This window comes from Culex pipiens, chromosome 3, assembly GCF_016801865.2.
Source record: "Culex pipiens pallens isolate TS chromosome 3, TS_CPP_V2, whole genome shotgun sequence".
Classification (NCBI taxonomy): Eukaryota; Metazoa; Arthropoda; class Insecta; order Diptera; family Culicidae; genus Culex; species Culex pipiens.
In genome coordinates this window covers 80,244,156-80,268,488 of record NC_068939.1, presented here as the reverse complement: position 1 = coordinate 80,268,488, position 24,333 = coordinate 80,244,156, and the positions used below count along the sequence as shown (strand labels likewise).

General features: G+C 35.4%; 1 protein-coding gene across 4 annotated transcripts in view; it reads left to right on the top strand.

The window, feature by feature from the left end:
• Window positions 1-24,281, top strand: part of LOC120429275 (tyrosine-protein kinase Src64B) — a 162,447-nt gene extending 138,166 nt beyond the window's left edge. For all 4 annotated transcript variants that reach the window (XM_052710384.1, XM_052710382.1, XM_052710385.1 and 1 more), the window contains exons 3-6: window positions 6,696-7,660; window positions 12,256-12,472; window positions 12,538-12,791; window positions 19,347-24,281. In XM_052710384.1, the coding sequence (XP_052566344.1) occupies window positions 7,423-7,660; window positions 12,256-12,472; window positions 12,538-12,791; window positions 19,347-20,269 (1,632 nt within the window). In that variant the 5' untranslated portion in view covers window positions 6,696-7,422 and the 3' untranslated portion in view covers window positions 20,270-24,281. The remainder of the gene's footprint in view (window positions 1-6,695; window positions 7,661-12,255; window positions 12,473-12,537; window positions 12,792-19,346) is intronic.
• The last annotated feature ends 52 nt before the right edge of the window (window positions 24,282-24,333 follow it).

The following is a 24,333-nucleotide window of genomic DNA, read 5'->3' as shown; positions in this document are numbered from 1 at the left end:
GCACCCAGTCACTAAATTTGGTAAAGATGACGACCGAAACAAAACAAGTTATGACGAGCGATGAGATTTTCATGTTTAATTACATTCGCTGGCTGAGAACGGAACATTTCCGCGTAAACAATTCGACCACCGGTTTTTTTTTTTAATCACGGATGTTCGCTGAAGCCTGGCGCAAAAACAACATTGGCAGACCACAGAGAAAAATACACGGACCAAACGGAATGTTTTGTTTGGTGTGAAACCTGGGAAAAAAAATCACGATAAACTGTGGTTTGAAAATTTGCACGAAAAACCACATTCGGTGACGTAAAAGTGACGCACCCCGAGCAGACGGAGATAACTTGGGAATAACATTTTTTGATATTTGAAAATACTAGGCCAATAACATTTTATGTTATTTATAACAAGTTTTGTTATTCGCCGTTATGATTTTTTTGTTATTGGATTGTTATTGTAATAACAGATTAACAACATTTTTAGTTATTTTTCGAACAAATCTTTGTTATTATTTTTTGTTATTTTAACAACTAATCCGATCATCCTAATAACAGTTGGAGTTATTCTTCCATAACAAAAATTGTTATTCCCAAGTTATTTTGGCTTTCAACCAATATCAAACCAATAACAAATTTTGTTATGATAACATAAACTGTTATTAAACCCTTATGCAAAAATTGATTTTTCAAGAAGATTCCATAACACTTTCTGTTATTTTAACAATATTTGTTATTGAAATGGCATGAATTTTGTTATTACCGTCTGCCCGGGACGTGTGAGTTTTATAACTTCTGAGTTGTGTTATTAAAATATTGCCAATTCGCTCATTTGAACTGAATCCGAAGTAACGAGTTCAAGTTATCTTATAGGAACAACTCACAGCTTAATTTTGACCTAGGGATAAAGAGCACATTGATTCTAATTAAAGAGGTAACCCTGGCTGGCAGTCATGTTTAAAAAAATGTTTTATAAGATCATTTTTTCACATTGAAAATCGGATTAATAGCTTTCAAGATATCGTCGATTAAAAAAATTGTCATGCTTTTACGACCCGGGCAGACGGTAATAACAAAATCAATTGAAATAATAACAGAAAGTGTTATTGAATCTTTTCAAAAATCAATTTTTGCACAAGAGTTTAATAACAGTTTATGTTGTCATAACAAAATTTGTTATTGGTCTGATATTGGTTGAAAGCCAAAACAACTTTGGAATAACATTGTTGTTATGGAAGAATACCTCCAACTGTTATTGGGATGATCGGATTAGTTGTTAAAATAACAAAAAAAAATAATAACAAAGATTTGTTCAAAGAAAAACTAAAAGTGTTTTATGTCTGTTATTACAATAACAATCCAATAACCAAAAATCATAACGACGAATCATTTAAGACATGAATGAGCATGAGCATGAGCATGAGCATGGTTGACTGCCAATGAGCTGCTACTCCGTTATTGACGGATCAGCTGAAGTTACACAATGAACCAACAGATGAATAGTGGGAGCTAATCATCCTCACTGTATAACCCCTGAAGATCTCTGCTTTAAGTCAATACCGGCGCCCCCCCAAGGAGATGCAGTTCAACAAAGGTAGGAATGTTAGTCCGATAGTTGAAGTTGCAGACTCATCAAGCACATAGTTTTTCGCTATATACTTGTTGATACCGCTTGAGACCGTTGAATCCACAGCATCTCCTTCAAGCATCACGGGAAGTGGGGGAATTGTGTTAGTAGGGGAAGGAAAGGGAAGGTCAGGATTCATCTTGGTAGATGATATGACCAGAAAGTGAAACAATCGTTGCCTTCCGAGCTACGACGCTATGAGAAGGACTTATCAATCGCGTATTTTTACTTCTTACCGCCGGCGTGCCATCCGAGCAACGATGCTTTGGGAAGGGCTTTCAAACCGAATTGAAATTTGAATTGACGTATTATTCGGTGACGTACAATTTAAAAACCGAAATGAAATTTGAATTGCCGTATTATTCGATGACGTACAATTTAAAATAGATCAGGATTCATGATTGGAAGATGATATGACCAGAAAGTGAAACATTATAGTTGCATTCCGAGCTGCGACGCTATGAGAAAGACTTATCAATTCCTCAATCGCGTATTTCTTTAACTTCTTACCGCCGGCGTGCCATCCGAGCAACGATGCTTTGGGAAGGGCTTTCAGAACGAAATGTAATTATAATTAAAGTTTTGTTCGGCAACGTGCAGTTCATACTATAATATCACAAAAATTTCAAATAGTGCTGCTCAATAAAAAAAAAACTTCACGATTTTTTCCCGACAAGAGCGCAAACAACCGGCTCGTAAGCTGAAATTAATCTCACAAACAACGACGCGAATCTCTATTTCAATGAATACACGAAACTTCCACTACGTCTCGCGGGTTCTTACGCGTCGATCCACACTCCGTCCAACGACTCTGACCACACCGCGACCCATTTTTTCAATGATTTCTAGACCTGTCTACCACTTTCTCGCGGGTTCTCGCGCGCCGAACGAATCATTTAAGACATGAATGCCACAAAAGTGGTAAAATGTCTATAATAACAAAAAAAAAAATAACGACGAATAACAAATCTTCTTATTATTCACATAACATGTTATTGGCCTAGTATTTTCAAATATCAAAAAATGTTATTCCCACGTTATTTTCGTCGGATCGGGGAGTGCCGTTTTCAGCAACTTCATGCATAAAAAGTTTTTTTTTATGGATATTTTGAACTTTTGAGAAAACTATGGTGCTACATATAGATAACGAAGAACACTTGTAATTATGATTCAAAAAATCTTTTTTTTTAATACCTTACTACTTTGCTTAAGATACCAATCTCAAGATATGGATTACATGGCACACTACAAAAATTACTGCATACTTATTTTTAACCTAAAAAATAGGAAATTAGAGTTAAAAACAACGCCAAAGTTGACTCCTAAAAATATCGCTTCAAAAAACATTGGCAGAGTCACATATAACAAGTCAAACTTCCAGCCCAAAATGTTTCTAAAGTTTTAAGAGTTCTTCTTTTCAATGCTTTTTAAAGATCAAAAGAAGATTTTTGGCGAATGTTTAGATCGAAGCTCGCCTAAAAGCGGGGTCAGGTTGTAAAGGGTTTATTTATTCTTCATTTATGTTTTTGAATAGGGCCCTAAGGTCCTATATAAATTTTTATGTACAACGGTAAAACCACAATTAAAACCATTTCTGATCACTTTTTTACATTTGCATGCAAAAAAATAAATTGACATTATCGATGGATCAACTATGGTCCCCTTGGAACGAGCGGTCAAGTAAGACCTTTTCTGTCAAGAAGGGCAGCGAAGTTAATTTTTCAAAATTGATTTAAAAATCAATTTTAAATCCTTTGCGGTAGTACAGAGGGTCATTGTACTCAGAAAACAATAATATCACAAATTTAGGATTAACTTTAGGACCCAAATGATGAAATATTAAATTTTCACCTAAAATATTTTAATTTTTCAAAATTTGAATTAAGCTTAAATTTGAAAAGGTCTAAAAATAGATAAGTTTCCTAATTTCATATTTTAGACCAAATTTTAAAATTATTGCTATTCAAGAGATAATAAAATTTTGAAAGTGTTTTAATTTTTAACATTGAAATTCGAACCGAATTTCCCAGATATCGTCAGTTGAGTAATACTGGCCAATTTTTAATGTTCCAGAGAGAAAGTTACAGGAAATTTTCTCAGCCCTAGATTTTTTTTTCGGAGGTGCATTTTTTAAGAATTAGGTATTTTAAAAATGAAAAAGATGAAAAGAATTCGAAAATAATTAGCCAAAGTGGCTATAACTTGAAAATACTTTTCGATTGCAAATTCGATTTTGCTTAAAAAATATGTTTTGTATCATTATTTCAGTCAGGATTTCGATGTATTAAAAAAACAATAAAAAAAAAATCATATCCCCTAAATCAACACCATCACACTCTGTGGCTCAAAAGATGTTTGTTTCAGTCTCCAAAAACATATTTGAAAATTCGAAAATAAAAAAAAGGGAAATGAAATACGAGGGTTTTATAGAAAATCTAGATGGTTTGTTATCAAAAGATCGGAAATTTTATGTCATTTTCGACGGTGCAGAAAGGAGCTTGCGAAACATGTACCAGCTCGGATGGATTTTCCTACGACGTTATTTCGGGTTGGCACGAAATTTCAACGAAAACCAAATCTATCGACCCAAAGGCCCCCAAAACGTTGTTTTATCCAGTCCATAATGTTTGTTTTGCATGGTAATATTTTTTCATTTAGTTTAATTAAAATTTTGCAAAATTAGGTTAAGACAAGTTTTATAAAGAATTTTTTTTGAACGCTCATCAAGAGAAAAAATGGAAGGGAGCTACCCTTCTCTCGCACGCAAGAAAGATCGGTTAAAAGAATCTCAAAAAATTATCATCTGGATTATTTAGCGGAACATCCATACTACACTTGTAGGTGAAACATCACACGTCGAAAAGTGACCAGTCACCTTTCGTAGATGAACAGTGTTTGTAAAAAAAACGAAAAAAATAATAATTTAAGTGCAGCTAACAATAAGATTCACAAAACAACAAATCATTGACTGAAAAGTTCGGGAGTAATTTTCTTTTGCGTATTTTGCCTTCTCTCTCTTTCGCGGATGAAAGAGATTCGCGAGCGAAAATGTTTTTTTTTAGTAAACTTTATATTCAATCCAAATTCTTTTCTAACTTAGTCCCCTGGGCCTTGTAAAGTCAAGGGGCATGATTTGATCCTAGTGCATTAGTTAAAATTTGGTTAAACATTCTTTTTTATAAGCACTATGGACACCACTTCATGCTACGAGAACTCGCTTTGCCGCAGCCCCAGGGCTTAAGCGTTGACCGATAAGCTGTCTTCGTGAACTAGGTATTGTACGATCAGTTCCTAGCTGGACTCGGTCACTGGAAACGACCGGCGACTCAGTGACCGACGGAATAGGCGGCGGGCCAGATGCGGGCATAAAAATGTCAAAATCTCTTCCCCCTCACTTCGTCTCACCATCCAGCTGCAGCTTTGTTGACAAACAAACGGAGCACGCGGTCGCATGATGGCGGCATCGAGCCAGAATTAGGGGTGATCATGTGATTAAAAATGAAAGTTTTTTCAAAAAAATAATATTTTCCGACCGAATAAAAAAATTGCAAGTATGTTTAAACAATTATTCCTGATGTCGGAGAAGTGATAAAAAAGCAAAATTTTAATCAATTTTTTTTCTTTAAATTGAATTTTTTCACTCCAACTGGGAACCCCTAGGCCACGACCGTTTCCAATGACCGTGAGAAGATGCCAGAAAATCCAGCTACGAGCTAAATCCACAATAGTTCTCCGATAGTGAAAATATCACAATTGCACAAGACACCGCTGCTTCTGTGACTTTTTTACTATCACAATGTGGGATTTAGGTTGGATCTTCAAGATAGTACAATTGATTTGTTGCTTAGCATTAGCATTTAAAATAAATCTGTATCCTTTCCAAATCTATTTGATGTTAAAGTTAGTTGCAATTGTTAAGTAAGAGTAATGCTGTCAATAAACTTTGATTGATGTAGAATACTAGGCATTCTTTTATGTCAAATTGTCCATAGAGTCTCGATCAATTAATAATGTAATGATATCGGACAAAATTCGTTGATCTGTTGAACTAACGGTTTTCGGATTATGGTTGTATCGACCATTGTTGCGAATCGAGGAACTACGGATCTTTTGACGTAATTGGTCATTTATTTTTCAAATCGCGATTTATATCCTATTTATATATCAGTTCATAATGTTTTATTGTTTTTGATAGAAGTAGTACTACAACAGTTAAAAGAACGTTTACTTTTGAACATTAAGTTTAGAGGAATTTAGATTAAAGTTTGGATTTTCAATCCAAAGTAGTTAGCAAATGAATATTTGGACTTATATGAATAACTGAATAAGTTGGACTTATGAATAACACACAACTGTGCATTTATTCTAGTTCAGATCCATACAGCGTCAGTGTTTATTTGGTCGAAGTGTACTAATTCATTGGCAGATTTGATTCTAGTTGTAATGTACGACAAGACTACTGACGGACGTGACAGGACGAGGGCCCAGTTTAGAGGTTTCAACATCAACGATGTGCGGCTGGATCACCCCCAAAAAAAAAAATCTTTTCTAACCTGGTCTAGGATGATTTGGTCATACAAAAATGCAGAAATTAACCCACATTAATCCGTTTGCAAAACCTTCAGAAAAAAAAATTCGAATATATAAAAAAAGGAAATAATAAAAAACTTTCAACAGCAACAGATTAGTTTGATTTTACCTCACAAATATTGGTGCATTCAGCAAAAACTTTTTATATTTTAACATTTCCCTTTAAACTCATTGCTTCCAAGCTACCGCTCACCTCGTTTGATATTCCAATCAAAAAGGATATGAAGGTATATAAAATACCGGTATGCCTCCCCCAACAGCAAACAAAAAACAATTCCGAGAACAATTTATATTACACTTTTTCCATCCATTTTGCCGGCTTTTCCGCCCATTCTGTTCCCGCCCACCAAACCCGATTTCCCATTTGCAAATAACAAATGTTGCTCGATAATAAATGAATATGAATGAACGTCGAACGCCGCGGCATCGCACTCAAAAGAACTTTTCACTCAACTTTTCTTTTTTCTCGTTGCTTTCATTTCCAGAACGCTGCATCCTTCCACGATACTGCACCTCTTCTTCTTGTACTTGGAAACAACCAGGCAGTGAACAAAAAAATGGCAGTTAAAAGCGACCTCTTGAGAATAGATTTGCGTTTTGGCTGCCAGCGAGGAGGACAACAACAGCAGCAGCAGCAAGAGTTGACGGTGATGACACTTCTTGAGTCCTGCAGCAGTCAGTAGAGCAAAGGGTTTCATCGAGTAATGAAAAAAGTTTCAAGAGTTGGTGCAGTTATCAGAGATTGAGAGTAAATTTTAAGGATGTAACGAGGCTGATAAGAACGACGCGTCCAATCACATTTCACAGTCATCACACAGCATCTCATCGACGAAGACTAGAACAACAACAACAACAACAGAATACAAGCAACAACTGCATTTAATTCGTGCCAAGATAGTCTGGAGTAAAGAACTAGCAGAACGTCGTAGATCGTAACCCTCGGTAGAGAGAACAAAAACACAACAAAAAACGTAGCAAAGTTAGGAACGGAACGCACATATCCGATCCCCAACGTAACTAAGAAAAAACCCACAGCGTGCCTGGTGTCCAAATAACGAACAAAAAAAAACACCTTACGAAACACCTACGAACAATATCGCTCTGTAATCGATACCAAAAAAAAGAAACACTTTAGACAACATCAACAGTAAGAAAGACGGAAGCTCATTTAGCATCATTTAGCACAAAACAAAAAACCCAACAAATTTAAAAATGGGCAACAAATGCTGCAGCAAGCGGCAGGATCAGGAGCTGGCCCTGAGTTACCCGGGCGGGTACAAAAAGGGCGAATCGTCGTTCAGTTCGAACATGTCGGGCGGACCGAACAAGCACACCAACGGTGGCGGCGGATCGCTCGATTCGCGGTACACCCCGGACCCGAACCGGGGACAGCTGATCAAGGGGCTGCCCAAGGGCGGGGTGGACATCATCAGGCCGAGGACGACGCAGCGTGAGTATTTATGTTCATTGGTGGTCAACTTTAGTTTTTCAAGAGACTTCTTTTTAAGCGAAACTTGGAACTTCCAATATTTTTTTTCTTTTATGTTATTTTAGTATTTATGTATAGTCTATAGTCCAGGGTACAACAACAAAAGTTTTGCAAAACTTAATTTGATTAAATTTTTGAAATGTTGAGCGCAAACTTGGCCGAAGTCACTTGAAATAAATGAAATTTTAATTTATATATTTTTTTTAATTTGGATGAAGAATTTGGGGGGCTGCCCTATGATCAAAGAAGGCATCATTGGTGCGTTCATAAAAGTCTCCATACAATTTTAACAACTGAGCAATTCTGGACGAAACCCGGAAATGGATTTCAGTTGTATTTTTTATTTGACTAAAAACTTCCCAGAAGGTTTTTATGATCTTTGCTATCCCTGTAATAGTGGTTTTTAAATTTTCGAAAATCTGTATCTTGTAAAAGAATTTTCCGATTCCGAAGATTTCAAGTCTTGAGCAAAGTTGTATGTATTGGTTAGGACTATTCAGAAAAAGGCTAAACTCAATTTTTTTATAAACTTTTTATCACTAAAAGTTAAACTCCCAAAATCCGCATTTTTGCATTTTTTTTTTAATTTTGGGATATGTTTTGGAGAACTAGAAAAGGCACATTTGAGCCACATAGAACTCATAGAAGTATGGAGCAATTCTCTCAAGAATGAGCAAATTTTTTGAAAGTTTTATTTTTGTATTTTATTTGGATGAAATTTTGTGTGTACTTTTTCTATTACCAACGAAGTCATTTTTGGTAATTCGTTCGTTCACATAAGTCTCCATACAATTTTGGCAACCGTCTAAAAGGCTAGTAGGGGAAACTGGGGCAAGACGACCATGTGGGGCAAGAGGGACAATCGAGCGATACGGCGTGATTTTTACAATGTTGATTGTTTCCAGTATGAGGAATTGCTGCGAGCAATGCAATTAAATGATTCTACTATCACATAACCGCCAAAACGACGTAAACGCCACGGGGCATAAGATTTAATGAAGTTTTTTCAAAACCTTCTTATCTTATTATCTTTATTTGGAAAGTACAAAATAAGGCTAGGGATCGTGTTAAGGCTCATTTTATCAAAATGCAATTTTTCCTAGATCAGTAGTGTCCCTACCAATGATATGCACCTAATATACAGTATGTTTTATTATTTCGTTGTTTTTGTTGAAAGCTTTTAAAAAACCTTGTGGGGCAAGTGTACCACACGGATTTTATGTATGGAAAAAATTACAAATTGCTGCAAATTTTTTATTGGGAAATTAATGCATAAAAGTTCATAAAAACTGATAAAAAAATTTTAACTGCTAAATATTTTATTTTTTTTTTCGAAAAAACGATCAAATTATTACTTAAATATTATTATTTTATCTAAAAATGAAAGAAACGTTCAAAAACATTCAAATCTGATGCGTCAAATTGATCTGATGCGTAGTTAGCAAATTAACATGCTATTTTATGCATTGTTCCTCTTGCCCCAACAGGTTGTTCGTCTTGCCCCACTTGTTTAGTAGAACGTACTGAAAATCAATAATTTTAAACTCAATTTTTTATCGTGAAAACAGGATTTTTTAGAAACTTGTTCTATCAAAGTCTTAGTCAACCCCTGAAATAAGATGATTATCAAAAAATCCAACAGATTTTTTACGTTTATAATGGATTTCAACAAGCATTTCCTTAGCATGTTACACTTGCCACACTTTCCCCTAAAATATTTAAAAGCATGTACCTTGAGACATATTTTCTGATCGATTGGTGTCTTTAGTAAAGTTGAAGAACTGTTCAGAAAAATATAGCTACACTCAAAACAAGAATTTACAATTTTTGAACCCATTTTTTAATTGGACTTTTCACACACAAAAATTAACTGAGCATAATAACAATTTTTATAAATTCTCATTTTTGGATATGTTTTAGATAACAAAAAATACCATCTTTTAAGCTATGGCACAAGTAGGTCAAATCTAGGTTAAAATGCATTCGGTAGTGCTGCCAATTTTTCGAAAAAATAATAATATTTGGCTCTTTTAGGAAAACAAAAAAAATGTAATCGATAAGTAAGATGCATTAATTTCGATATCGTGCCCCGTTTTCAAATTAAGCCGTTGCAAATATTTTTCGGAGTTTATGTATATATTTCTTTCTGAAAAGTTCTAAGCAATACTTACAACTTTGCCGAAGACGCAAAATCGATCAGAAAATTCGCTGTCAACAAAATCGAAACGTACTTTACAGATTTTTTATAAAGAGATAAAGACACTGAGTTTTATTTGAACTACAAAATCACAGTTTTTCAATTTTTACGAGTAATAATTTTGAAAATATTTTTTTTCGAGAAGTTCAGAGAATTTCCATTAAACTGTCTAATAAATATTGAAAATTTGTCGTATCGTTTATTTTTATAATTATTGAAAAAAAATTGGAAATGTTATTAAAAACACGCCTTAATCTACCTAGAGGTGAATAGAACCTTTCTTACAAAATTAAGAAGCAAATCAAATAAAAGAGAGCAATTTGTAGCATAATGTTACCAAAAATGCTATTTTTTAATTATTATTTTAAGGGATAAATTGTAACATTACTTAAAATATTCAATAAAAATATTGGATTTATAATATTGGAAAAATATGAAGAGTGCACAGTCTTCAATGCTAGTCTATGATTCATCCAAAAAAAGTAATGTATCGCTATTGCACAATGCCGTTAGATATAATAAGCCAGAAGATACACTTCCACGCGCAAACGAAAATGCGCTGTCATTTAGGCTTCGACTTGACGACTTTTTTTTATCGAGAACGAGCCGGGACTTTGAATTGTTCGAATAATGTTCAGTATATGATTCTTCGAATAATGTTCAGTATATGATTCTGTATAAAACCAAAAATTAAATTAGAAGAAATAAGGTAAAAATAAGACGCAAATCACTAAAATGGTTATGTCTCTGAAAATAAATTTTAAAAAAATCTTCAAATTTTGGGCACAATTAGTTTATGGCGCAAGCTTCCTAAAAACTTTTGTTGGAAAATTTAGTTACTTGAATTGGAATGTGTTTTAAAATAAAGAAAAAGTTACCTCTAAAAAAGTGTTTTACCTACCTTAACCGGTTAAAAATTGCGAGTCCGTCCGAGTGTCGTCTCCGACCTCCGAGCCACAAAAAAAAAATATAAAAATGGTTATAAAAACGAGCAGCTTTCGAATGAAGAAACGCTCGCATCGCTCAAGTATTTCAGAAAATGAGTTCTCAAAAATCAGACTTTGAGTTTTGATTCTCGAGCCAAATTTTTATCGAAAGAGCATCAAAACCTACAAATAAAAGTCTTGGTCTTGTCCCAGAATAAAAGCATTCTGGGACGATTCCTAACCCGCGCACGAATTATTTTTTTTTTCCTAAAAGCAAACCTTAAGGTGAAATGGAAAGGCAGATCAAAAATTCATTCAAGTTGATCAAAAGTTGTCCAAGACCTGTCGTCCTGTTTCACCTTAAACCTTTTGTAAGAAAAGCAAACATTCATATCCTCGTTTGAAGAAGTAAAACCAAACTTGCAAAACTAATTTTCCATTGACTTCTTTTCAAGAAAAAAAACTGCAGAATATTTAAGGAAATGAGCAAGTCTTCAATGCTCATTTCCTTAAATATTCTGCAGTTTTTTTTTTTTTTCAATATATTTCTAGAAATTTTAAAAGTTTCCTATAAAAATGACTGTGGTACATTGTACCATAAATCCTTTAAGCTGATAGCCAGTTGATACCATCACACACTTTCACACACAAACAGCTGCTGGTACCATCGCGGAAGCATCACAAAAGCTTTCCCTGTCTCCGATATGGAATAGTTTGTTTGCATTTCTGCCCCATAACAAACCGTCAATCATGGTGCACGTGGAGCGTGCTAGACTCTTATCACTAAATGTGTTGCCCGGTTACATGGAAAAACGCGTTATAATTGTGCAATCTGTAATTCTTTGGATTCTGAAATGGGGTTACCGAAAATGCAAATTTGATTAACCTGAATATTACTGGGAATTTTACTCATTCTTTGCTGTAAACAAACAGCAAAAAAAAAGTTTAATTTTGGAAGGTTCAAAGTTTGATTGAATGAATATTATCTCTTTTTTGAGTAATTTTCTTTAAAAAAATGTGTAAAAATGTGAAATTCAACAGAATCCGATGTAAAATTAAGATTTTTTTTGAAACAAAATTACGAGATATTAAATTTGAAAAGTTATAAGTTATAGAGATTAATAATTACTTACAAAATGTCCTAGCGTGTGCCCGTGATGGTTCATAGCAGAGCAATATCCTGCCTCCTACTTTAATCCACTTGACTACCTTCTCCAATTGCCGATTGTATTCTTTTCACTTACTGATTTAACCACCAGACAGTTGCATAAACCCCCAATCCTTTCCGGTCCATTTAATTTAATCCATAAATCGTTTCTGGTGCCAAGAGTCGTCCTTTTATTTCGCAAACAACAAAAAACCAAACGCACCGTGGTTTTGATAAATGTATTGATTTTCTTCTTCTTTCCTCTCTCTTCTGCTATGGACAACAGTCCCGCTGGGTGGTCTCGGCGCCCGGCGGATAGTGGTCGCCCTGTACAACTACAACGCGCGCGAGGAAACCGACGTCAGCTTCGTCAAGGGCGACCGGATGGAGGTGCTGGACGACACCGAGTCGGACTGGTGGCGCGTGGTGCACCTGAAAACCCGCCAGGAGGGCCTCATCCCGTGGAACTTTGTCGCCGAGGACCGCAGCGTCATGAGCGAGGAGTGAGTTTTATTTCCCAAATTCCGTCCAAGAATCCAATTCTAACGAAAATCCCCCTCTTTTCCAGCTGGTTCTTTGAGAATGTCTCGCGGAAGGAGGCGGACAAGCTGCTGCTCGCGACGGAGAATCCGCGGGGCACGTTCCTGGTGCGACCTTCGGAGCACAACCCGAACGGCTTTTCGCTGTCCGTGAAGGACTGGGAGGAGGTCCGGGGCTACCACGTGAAGCACTACAAAATCAAGCCCCTGGACAACGGGGGTTATTACATCGCAACGAACCAAACCTTCCCGTCGCTGCCCGCGCTCGTCATGGCGTACTCCAGTGAGTATTTTTACCGTGTTTTTTATTTTCAATTCTGAATGTCTAATTTTTTATCTGAATATGAATCGTGATGTGAAAACCCAATAAAAGTTCTAGAGTATTTTTTGAAAAGGTCCTATAGACATATAAAACACAATAGCTTATAGTACATTAAAAAAAACTCTTGGGTTGTAAACTAACAGGCTCTCGTCACAAATAAACAATCATAGGGGCAGGGGGGGCAGAATGGACCAGGGGGGCAGAATGGGCCACCCTTGGTTTTGGGCTTTAGAATGGATTTAGACCAACTGTAAGGCAAGGGTCTTATAAAGGACGTCAAATAACATCACCATACCGAAAACGACGTTTGAATTCATTGTATTTTTCGAATTATGAGCAAAAATGTAAATAATTGACAAAACCACGCAAATGTTGTTTATTCCGAGGTTTCTAAATAAGCTTTCTGAAAAGTATGATTGTTTTAAAAAGTTTGTTCAATGCTTATAATGTTACTAGAGGTTACTACCTAGGTAAACAAACAACAACGGAACCTTCAAATCATTTAGAGGCTTGGTGGTGGAAGTGTTAAATTAAAATCCACTTGGGGGCAGAATGGACCACCCTTTTCCTGCCTTATAAAAACAATCAAAAGTAGCGAAATTTGAGCAAAATGGATTATTTCACTCCTTGTAGCTTCACAAATCACGTTTAATGCAACATTAGTTGATTTTTTACTTGTTTTGATGCTTATTTGTAAAAATAGTGTCTTATTTCAACATTTTAACACTATTTTCAATAATGTTTGTTTTGTTAAGTGACTATTTTTATCAAAGTTGTCTTACTTCATGGAAACTATGTTAGAAAGGTCCCTTAAGTCATTTCTTATTTCCCTTCAACGTTGTATTAGACGAAATGGCTTGTTTTCTAAGGTGGCCCATTCTGCCCCACAGGGTGGTCCATTCTGCCCCGCACCCTGGAAAAGTAGTCGAAAAAATATTTTTTTTAAAGTGGCTCAAAAATAGTTTTAAGCTCAAAATTTTCATCAACCAAGTATACAACATTGAAGGGAACATCCCAAAGCATAAGCCTACTACACTGAATTCATATTTTTTTATGCTTTTCTATGGTTTTTGGCGCATTTTACTTAGGCGGACCATTCTGCCCCCCCTGCCCCTATTACAAATTAATTTTTTTTTTTACCGAACAGAGTCGTGGAGCAAGATTTTTGGCAACGTGTCGCAATTTTAATTTTCTATCTTCTCTTGCCTTTTTAGAGCAATTCTCGCTCAAATCAGGATTTTTTCTGGTACTGACATCACACGGGTACAAAAGTACCAGAACAATTCCTGATCTGAGCTGGAATTGCTCCTATATGACAGACTTAATTTTTCAGTGTCGTAAATATTTTTACCGGATAGCTCGTCAAATTTCCCATAAGATTGTCTTTGGCCAAATCAAAGATGTTAACATTAAAATTGCAAAATTCCTGTAGTTATAATATTCTAAAATTCCGTTAAAAATATATACGAGACAGAAAAAAACAAACTTAAACATTTTTATTTGTAAAAAAGCTTGTAACTTTACAAGTATTGGACTTAGGACACAGGTAGAGGGAGACGAGCGGGAATTCCCGGGAAAAATTTCCCGGGAAATCGATCATTTTTGGACCTCTCGATTCCCGGGAAATTTGGTCGAGACTCCCGGGAAATTTTATTCTAATAAATATGAAAACCAAATTATATAGTCTAATCAGAAATAAATTTGAAAAAAATTCGAAATTGTTCAGAAGATTGAATGTTCAATGATCGATATTCATTTTCGAATAAACCTATGCTTCTATAATCTTTTTATTCAGAAAGTGTAAATTGAAGTGTAGCCAAAAGTTACTTTAAAGCATACTTAGCAGGTACACACCAGAAATGAAAAACTCAGGTTTTTTTTAAATATTATTTCCATTTATTATTTCTAAGAGGTAAAAGCCTTTTCAAGATAAGTTCAATTTCCATATCATCTTTCGAGCATAGTAAACCTTATAATTTTGTTTTTTTTTTTAAATTCAACATCAATATTAAATTACATTTTGGAAAATAAAAACTCTGCAACTTTTTGTAAAGTTTAGGGATAACTGTTGATATTTCTTCATTCAATATTTTCCAGATAAATATTTCTTCATTTAATATTTACAGTTGACCCAAAAAGGAAAAACAATTTTAAATTGTTGTTTTGAGTCGTTATTTATCATATTGCAAAAATAAAGATACTGGGAAATTATAAATTAGCTAATTTTAAATTTTTAAAAATCTTATAACAAGTTCATGCAAAAAGCTTCAGAATTCAAAAAAAATATATCAAAATGTAGAACTGTGAACTATAAAACGAGGCTACTTAAATTCACGTTTCATTGAATAAGTTTGAATTTATTGTAACTGAATTGGTTGAATAGTAACAAATTTAGTACATTTCTGTTAAATTATTGGAACTATTGCATAGTTAAAAAAAACTCCCGGGTCCCGGGAATTCCCGGGAAATAGCAAAATACAACTCTCGATTCCAGGGAAATTGAAAATCTTGAGAATCGTCACCCTCTAGACACAGGTCAATATGGAGAATTTTATGTAAAATTGTTTGGAGAATTGATTCCCGTATTCAGTTTTTGACGTTTGAAAAAATCTAAAAAAAATCTAAAATCAAATCAAATTATTCGCTCTACAGCAGCGATTCTCAACGGGGGTACCGGGCCTACTTGATTTACATGGCAGGGGGTACCAGCCTAGAAGAAGGTTGAGAATCGCTGCTCTACAGCATTGCCTTGGCGTTCTCGATTGCGAGATTCCTACTCGAAACTAGGTGTTCGAAGGCTTGATTGTTGAGGCAATTGCAAACCTCTTTTTACACCATAGCTTCCATCCACCCCGGGATTCAAACTGACGACCTTTGGATTGTTAGTCCAACTGCCTACCAGCGACTCCACCGAGGCAGGACCCAGGGAGACGACTCTTACACCTTGACTGAGCTAACGACCTAACCTTTTTAGGTTAGTCCGGGGCCAACATTTACTTCCCGTCCGACGGAAGGCGTGATCAGGCAGATCTCGTCTCGAAAAATGCCACCGGGACCGTCTGGGATCGAACCCAGGCCGACTGGGTGAGAGGCAACCACGCTTACCCCTACACCACGGTCCCAAAAATCTAAATAAAATTCAAAAATTCTAAGATTCTGAAATTTCTAAAACTTTTTAATTCTAAGATTCTTAAATATTAAAATTTTGAAATTCTCAAAATTTAAAATTAAAAAATCAAAGATTTAAACATTTAAAAATCTAAATTCCTGTAGTCATAATATTCTAGAATTCTCTAAAATTCAGAATTAAAATAATGTATAATTCAAACATTAAAGAATTGAAAAACCATCAAAATTTCAATGGATATTGAAGTGTAATCGATTAAAATCAATTCAAAATCAGGGTGACCACTCAAATCCCATTTTAAAATTCCCGACTTTTCTAGAACCTCAAATAATAAGCATTTCTTACCTGAAACATGATTTCAAATAAAAAAATCTTTACAAAAGGTAAATATAAAGCATCAGACTAAATTTCTAAAAGAAAATCCAACTACTGACAGTTTCAGTAAAAAACGTATCAATTTAGGAACTTATTGACTAAAAATGAAAGCATTATTTTGATTCAGAATAAAATAATGAATAATCAGTCTTTAAAAAAATAACAGAAAGCTTCAAAATACCTATTGTTACAAAGTTTGTTTTTGAAAATGCCTAACATAAAGTTTTTTGAAACTTGGTTTAAATTGGCAATGAAAAAGGTGATGACAAAAATGGCTAAATTGTAAAAGGCAACCAATTTTTTTTAATGTTTTTATTTATTATCAAAGAAATTAATTAATACAGTAGTTGTTCGGTAACTGGGCTGAGAACGTAGCCCAGTCACCGAATGCTGCTCGTTAACTGGGTTGAACAAAAAACAACGAGGGGACCACCGATGCATAATATTTTCCAGATGAAATATAAAAATAAAAGTTATTCAAATTTATTTACAATGCTTACTTTTCATTTTTCTTTAATTGTAACTTGAAATTAAGCAAAAGTTTAAAAAAAGTTTTTTTATTTATTGAATATGATTTTTGCATCCATTAATCCCTCGGTCATTTTGGTTTGTTTTGGTTTTTTGACGTTTGTCTGCTTTTTAACTGTGCTACGGCCCAGTTATCGAGCGCCCAGTTAAAAAGCAGCCCAGTTAAACAACGCCCAGTTACCGAACAACTACTGTAATTCATTAATATACTGACCACAGCTGAGGGACAAAAACATAAAATTTAAAAAAAAAAACCAGCCTTATTTGGATTTTTTTTATATGTTCAAAGCGTAAAAAAGTTTTTATTTTTTTCCGATTATTACAAATCAAGCTTTATCTATAGTCATGTACTCATCAAACAATAATTGAAATTGGCTCATAGAAAATATTATAATAATTTGGGTCATACCACTATAATCATCCAATATTTTTTAAAGGATTTTTGATGTCTTATGTGCAAATAGCCTTTCCATTCTCAAATAGGTTTAAATAGTGAAAGGAACCTTAAATTGCATGTTAGATGCTAAAGACTGAGTTTTGAAAATTGTACAAAATATTTAAAAATTATTCCAAGAATTAGGAAATATTTTTAAAACATTGCCGACTTTTTAACAAAAAATTACAAATTCCTGACTTTTTCCCGATTTTTCGTGGATTTTGGCGAATTCCCGACTTTTTCCCGATTTTCCGACTTTGGGTGGCCACCCTGTAAAAAGCATTCCCTTGCGTTAAGAATCACTTTTAGCATGTTTGTGTAAGTTAAAAAATCTTTTGAATTTTTGAAAATTTTCGATATTCAGTATCGCAAAAAGTTTTTTTTTTCGCTTATGTTTTTTCGTCAAATCTTCCTTTTTTTTAAACTAATTTAAAAAAATTGACAGTTCTCGACCTAACGAAACACCCTTCGAAATCGGGTAATCAAAAACAACCAACCAGTTAGCCGATTTAGTCGGGATTCGTCAGGAGTAAGATTTTTAATCGGTTTACGAATAGACCGATTAAATTGGGTTGAGTCAGATTTTATTTTATTCACAGACTAAATCGGTAAAAAATCGGTTGTTTTTGTAACCGATTTCGTCGGCCGATTTCGACAACCGATTTACCACCAGACGCTTATGTAAAGATTACACAGAAGTCTGTTGCCCGGTCGGCCGATTCGTTGGCCAACGAATCGGCCGAAACCACCCGACTAGATCCGACTTAGTTATGCGAAAAGTCGGATTTTTTTACGGGGAATAATTACAAAACAACTGAACGAGTGTAAAATGCATTTTAAACATTTTTTTCATTCAAATTTTCATGTTTTTTGCCCATCCCTCGACCCGGCCAGAGGCGAGGGACAAAAACTATGATTTTTTTTTGCATCGGCCTAAATTCTAAAAATTGATAATTTCAATATTTTAAATTCTAGGATTCCGATATTCTGAAATTAGAAAAACTTTAAATTTCTAAAATTTTGAAATTCTAAAGTTCTTAAATTTTAATTTTGATTTTTTTTTTGAGCTTAAGAATCTAAAGTTTTGAAATTACAAAATTCAAAAATTACAAAATGATCTGATCTGATCTGGATGCACTTATTCACTATTTAATCTCCGTCTTAAACGCCATCTTGAATTTCTAATTTAAAATTCACTTTTGAGCAGCGATGGAAGAATATTCATCGAAAGAAAATCATTTGACGCTCATCAGGAGAAAAAAATGGAAGGCAACATGGCTATCCTCTCCCGCGCACGAAAATCGGTAACATTAAAAAATCACCATCTAGATTATTCGGTGGAACACCGAATTCACTACTAAACTTGTAGCTGTTCCGTCAAACGTCTAAAAATGACCTGTCACTTTTCTTAGATGACCAATGATTTTAAATAAAGCGAAATTAATGAATTTATGGCTCTGGAAGGCATTATTCCCGATCGGCCATTTGGCAGCCATGTTTGTTTTAGAAAAAGATTGATTCAATTCTTGATTCAGAGTGTATCAATCAAAAATAGGTTTTCTTTGTGTAGTTTGTAGAAGCATTTTACATATCGTGAATATATTTTCATTTCAATTTACTATTTCTGGACCCTGAATTCAGAACCATCATTGACAGTCATTCCCAAAAAATGAAAGACACCTTCTACCACCTTAAGTGGTGCTAACATTGAGATTCACAAAAAATCTTCGACTGATTGATTCTCTTTGAGAACTTCGGGAGCGATTTTCTTTTGCATGTTTCGCCTATTCTCTATTGCGCGGGTGAAGAAAGTTCGCAAGCGAAAAAGGTTTTATTGTGATGTTTCCATCCCTGATTTTGAGCATTGTTGGGATCATTTTTGAGCTCAACGACCCAAAACGAGATAAAGATTTTTTTAATTAAGATAAAAAAACTTGCGAAAAAAAACATTTTGCGGTCTTGCACGTTGTAATTTCACAAAAAATCAAAACATTTTAAAATGAGAAAATTTAAATTTTAATAACTAATCCATGTTTTTCCTCTTCCCCAGAAAACGCGCTCGGCCTGTGCCACGTGCTGTCCAGCCCGTGCCCGAAGCCGCAGCCGCAGGTGTGGGACCTGGGCCCGGAGCTGCGCGACAAGTGGGAGATCAACCGCAACGAGATCCAGCTGATCCGCAAGCTTGGCCACGGCAACTTTGGCGAGGTGTACTACGGCAAGTGGCGCAACAACATCGAGGTGGCGGTCAAAACGCTCCGCGAGGGCACCATGTCGACGGCGGCGTTCCTGCAGGAGGCTGCCATTATGAAAAAGTTCCGCCACAGCCGGTTGGTGGCGCTGTATGCGGTTTGCTCGAAGGAGGAACCGATTTACATCGTGCAGGAGTACATGTCGAAGGGGAGCTTGCTGGATTATCTGAGGACGGGGGATGGGCAGTTTTTGCAGTTTGAGGATCTGATTTACATTGCGGCGCAGGTGGCCTCGGGGATGGAGTACCTGGAGCTGAAGCAGCTGATCCATCGGGATTTGGCCGCGCGGAACGTGCTGATTGGGGAGAACAACGTGGCGAAGATCTGTGATTTCGGGTTGGCGCGGGTGATAGCGGACGACGAGTACTGCCCGAAGCAGGGTTCGCGCTTCCCGGTCAAGTGGACCGCCCCGGAGGCCATCGTGTACGGCAAGTTCTCGATCAAGTCGGACGTGTGGTCGTACGGCATCCTGCTGATGGAGCTGTTCACGTACGGTCAGGTGCCGTACCCGGGAATGCACAGCCGCGAGGTGATCGAACAGATCGAACGGGGCTACCGAATGCCAAAGCCAACGAACCATCACCTGCCGGACGACATCTACGCGCTGATGCTCAAGTGCTGGGACGCGATACCGGAGAAGCGTCCGACGTTCGAGTTCTTGAACCATTACTTCCAGAACTTTACCGTCACCTCGGAGGTGCCCTATCGAGAGGTGCAAGACTAAACGGCAGCAGCAACCAGGCTAGAACGAGACTTTTAGAGAGAACTCTCTCTTTTTCGTCCTTCGGGTGGGTCCTATTATACTAGTAGTAGCGCGTAGTTTTCGTAGCAGCAGCAGCAGTAGCAATTAGTCAGGTTAATCACACACAGACAAACAGACACACAAACACACTTTTACACAGTCATAAAACATTACGTTGCATTGTAATCACGTAATTGTGCGTTAAGAGTATCGTGAACGCAGAATAGTAATAAAAAAAAGAGCGTTTGAGGTAAGAGACGCTTCTTCGAAAAGAAAAACCAATCAGGCTTTGCAAATTGCTCTGCATATTGTGGCGTTTTTGATTTCATCCAGCAGCAGCAGTTAGAGGGAAGTACCTAGTGTGTAGAGAAGTGATCGTGAGCGTGATTGTGATCGAGATTTAGAGTGATGTTGCGTTATGAATTTCCGTAAATCTTTGAATTTTCTCTCTATCAAACTCTTTCTCAAACCAAAGCTATACAAAATCTTTAGGTTTAGGTCATCAGCGTCGTTGCGGGAAGCGGAAGGAGGATTCTTTTCCCTTTGAAATTTTATCAGTGCTTTTGTGTTTTGAACATTTTAAAGCATTTCTTTCAACGTAAATTTGGAAAATGGCTGACATTCAATGCTCTACGATCCCATTTTAGTCAACTTTGAAGGGTTGATTGCCTATGAAATAAGCAAATGCATTTTCTCAATATTTCTTCACCGCCATCTTGGATTTTAAAATTCTAAATCATTTTAGAGTAGTTTTGGGGTAAAAATGAAAAATAAAACAAAAACAATTTATTTTTCGTGATTCGATTATCCGAAGTAAAAATTTCCCAAGGCTGCCGGATAATTGAGTCTGGACTGTTCACTCAGTGAATCGCAATTGAATCGCTCTGATTATTTCAACCATTTGAACACAACTTGAGTTTTTTTTTTTTTGAAAAGTTCCTAGAAGCTATTGTATTTCAAAAAAACTCTAGAACTGATCTTCTCAAATCAATCAAATTACGAAAATCTGCTAAGTGGGGTCCTGTAGTCTTACACGCACGTAACGTAAACGCAAACTTCTTACCGAACCTAATCAAAAATGAGTAAATGTGGCATCTAACAGATCTGAGTGAATTTCACTCGGAATTCAATGAAAACTGAGTTAAATTTACCCAGACTTTGAGTGTACAACAATAAAAGGCGTGCTACACTCAAAATCAGAAGTACCCTTCAAAAAGGGTTCTATCTACCCTTTATCTGTCAACAAAAGGTAAACAAACTCTTTTTGATGGTTACTTCTACCCTTTTTTTCAAGTTTACCGGTGGTAACCTTTTGCAAAAGAGTAACGACGGGTTTACTAAGATGAAGGGTAGATAGAAATCATTTTGAGGGGTACTTCTGATTTTGAGTGTAAAGAATAAAATGATAACTTTTGAATTTAATTGATTTTATTTACTTTTTTTCGGCAGTAAAAGCAACCAAAGCAGCGGTACCAAAAACCTGCTTCTTTTTGTAAACACATAATTCAAATCAAAGTGCGCGAGGTTGTAAAATTCTCAGAGAAATTCACAAATGCCCAATTTACCCATTTCTGACTACGTTCGGGTTTGACTAAAACTACATGATTTGGACGTGCATGGCCCAATTACAGAATGCTGCTCGCTAACTGGTCTAATACAAAAAATGACTAGCAGATCTTCAATGCAAAATAAGTATTAATTAAAACAGAAGAATACAAGTTTCTCAAAAATATGTCTAGATTTAACCCTACAAAATTCTTTGAATGTGACTTGAAATTTCATAACTACTTGAAAAGGGTTTTTTTTAAATTAAAATTGATTTCTTCATCCACTGAACCCTGGATCATTTTGGTATGTTGTTGTTTTTTGACGTTTTCTGCAGTTAAAAAGAACACCCAGTTTAGCACAAATTTGAAATGTTTGCCAATTTGAACTGGTTTGACGTTCGCTGAGGGTGTCAAAAAGTTTGGTTATGTTCTGCTTGCAAAAGACAATGATCGAGCTCGAGCTGTCACAGTCCCTGCGAAATATGTTGACTGAAATATCGGGCGGTCAGTCAAAAAATAATAATCTAGAATTCGCATGACAAAAAAAAGTTTTGCTAGAAAGAGATAGCAGATCTGATGCAAACAAATCCGCAGCTACCATGTGAACATACTTTGAATGTGTTGGTAAATTTCTGGAATTTTATCATTGTTTACATCAGGGCACTATGACGAGTTCGTCATTTTCGGGCTAAATTAAATATGTGTGCCTAGAAAGCCTAATTCAAAACAAAAAGTTTCTAAAATGTCAAATTATGACAATTTTCCGGGCAAATTTGTCCGTATTTTTAAGCATGCCTAAATAGGTCGAAAACGCTTTTAAATGCATTTTATTTTTATTTTTTTAAATACTTTCTTTCTAAAAGTGTATTTCAATCCAGTTTGGCATGCTGAATAACCGTGCAGAAAAAAAAATCCGGTAAAATTTGCTCGGGAAACGGTCTAAATTTAGTTAAGTTTAGTCAAATGAAATTTCAGTAAGCGATTTATCAATTTAGATTTCACCGAATTCTCAGTTCATTGATATTTGTCACATTGTCAGATGATTTCCTGAATTTGGTTCGATGAAAATTCTGTAACTTTCTTCTGTCAGTTTGACAGATTTGATTTTTCATGCCATTTTAAATATTTCCAAACCCTGATTGATGTATTTATTTCTCAAATCACATTAGAAAATTTCATGAAACTGCCCCTCAACATGTATTTTTATAAACATTTTTTCTTATCCTTAACAAATCAAAAGCATTGATAAAATTAAAGGGAAAAAGTATCGCTAGTCGTCATTTTCTAGAGAAAATCAGTTCTTTTGTAATATAGTTTCTAGTGTCATCTATTAAGTCTAGTTTTCTACAAAAAAGGCTTGCTCATAAAAAATTAACATTTCCTTTATTTACACTGTCCATACAACTCTTAAAAACACATGTAGAATGATTCTTTAATCTACAAAAACTGCCATTTTTTCTTGCTATTTTCAATTTTCGCAAAAAAATTCTTTCTTTCAAACCCCCGCAAAAGTTGCACGCAAATTTGTTAATCGTTTTAGTGATTGTGTACAACAAAACTGAGATGTTTTAGAAACAAAGCAAGCTTTTCGTTTCCTCATTGCCGCATGGCACATCTCTATTGTTCTCTCCTCACTCACGCGGCAGTAGCACGTTAGCAGCACCACACACTCACACAGACACACCACTTCACCACTACGAAAGCAGCACGCTGCGAGGGAAACTGTATGAAGTACATATATTATAGAAAACACAAACACACACACACGCTATATAATGCATTAAAATATTAAATTAATGATTAATGATAAGTAACCGAAGCAACTGAAGTAAACAAAAAAAAACAAAAACAATTTTATGACTATTTATATTTATATATAAATTAATTTACTGAACTTATTAATTAGAGTACTCTACCTATTACCTTCATTATTCGGTTCACTTTGAAAGGCAAGCGGAGGAGGAAACACAACAAAGAAAAAAGCAAGTAAGCAAGCAAATTTATCAGCGAAATAAAAGAAAGAAAAAAGGTAAACAACAAACAGGAAGTCACACACACACTTTTTACTCTCTATTCTATATCTTTAACCAAAAACAAAAAAGAATTTGAAAGCAAAGCGAAGCGAAAATAAGAAAACGTTAGAACAAACAAAAAAACTAGTGAATGAATGCAAACAAAAAGCAAACCAAGTAAATCGTTTCTGTCCAGTAAAGAAGACAATTGCCAATAAAACAAAACAAATACCACACTTTCACGCAGACAAAACACACACACACTCACACATTGATATACAGTGCAGTGCTGCCAGCACGTTAGTCAGTTACTCTCATAACGAAAAAAGAAAAACAAACAAACAAAACAAAAATAAAACGGTTTTAACATCCCCTTGAAAAAAATAAACAAACAAAAACAATCGCATCCATACACAACACAAAATATTGACAAAACACACACAAGTAAATCAAATTTTTAACTATACTTCTCCTGCTAGAGGCGAAC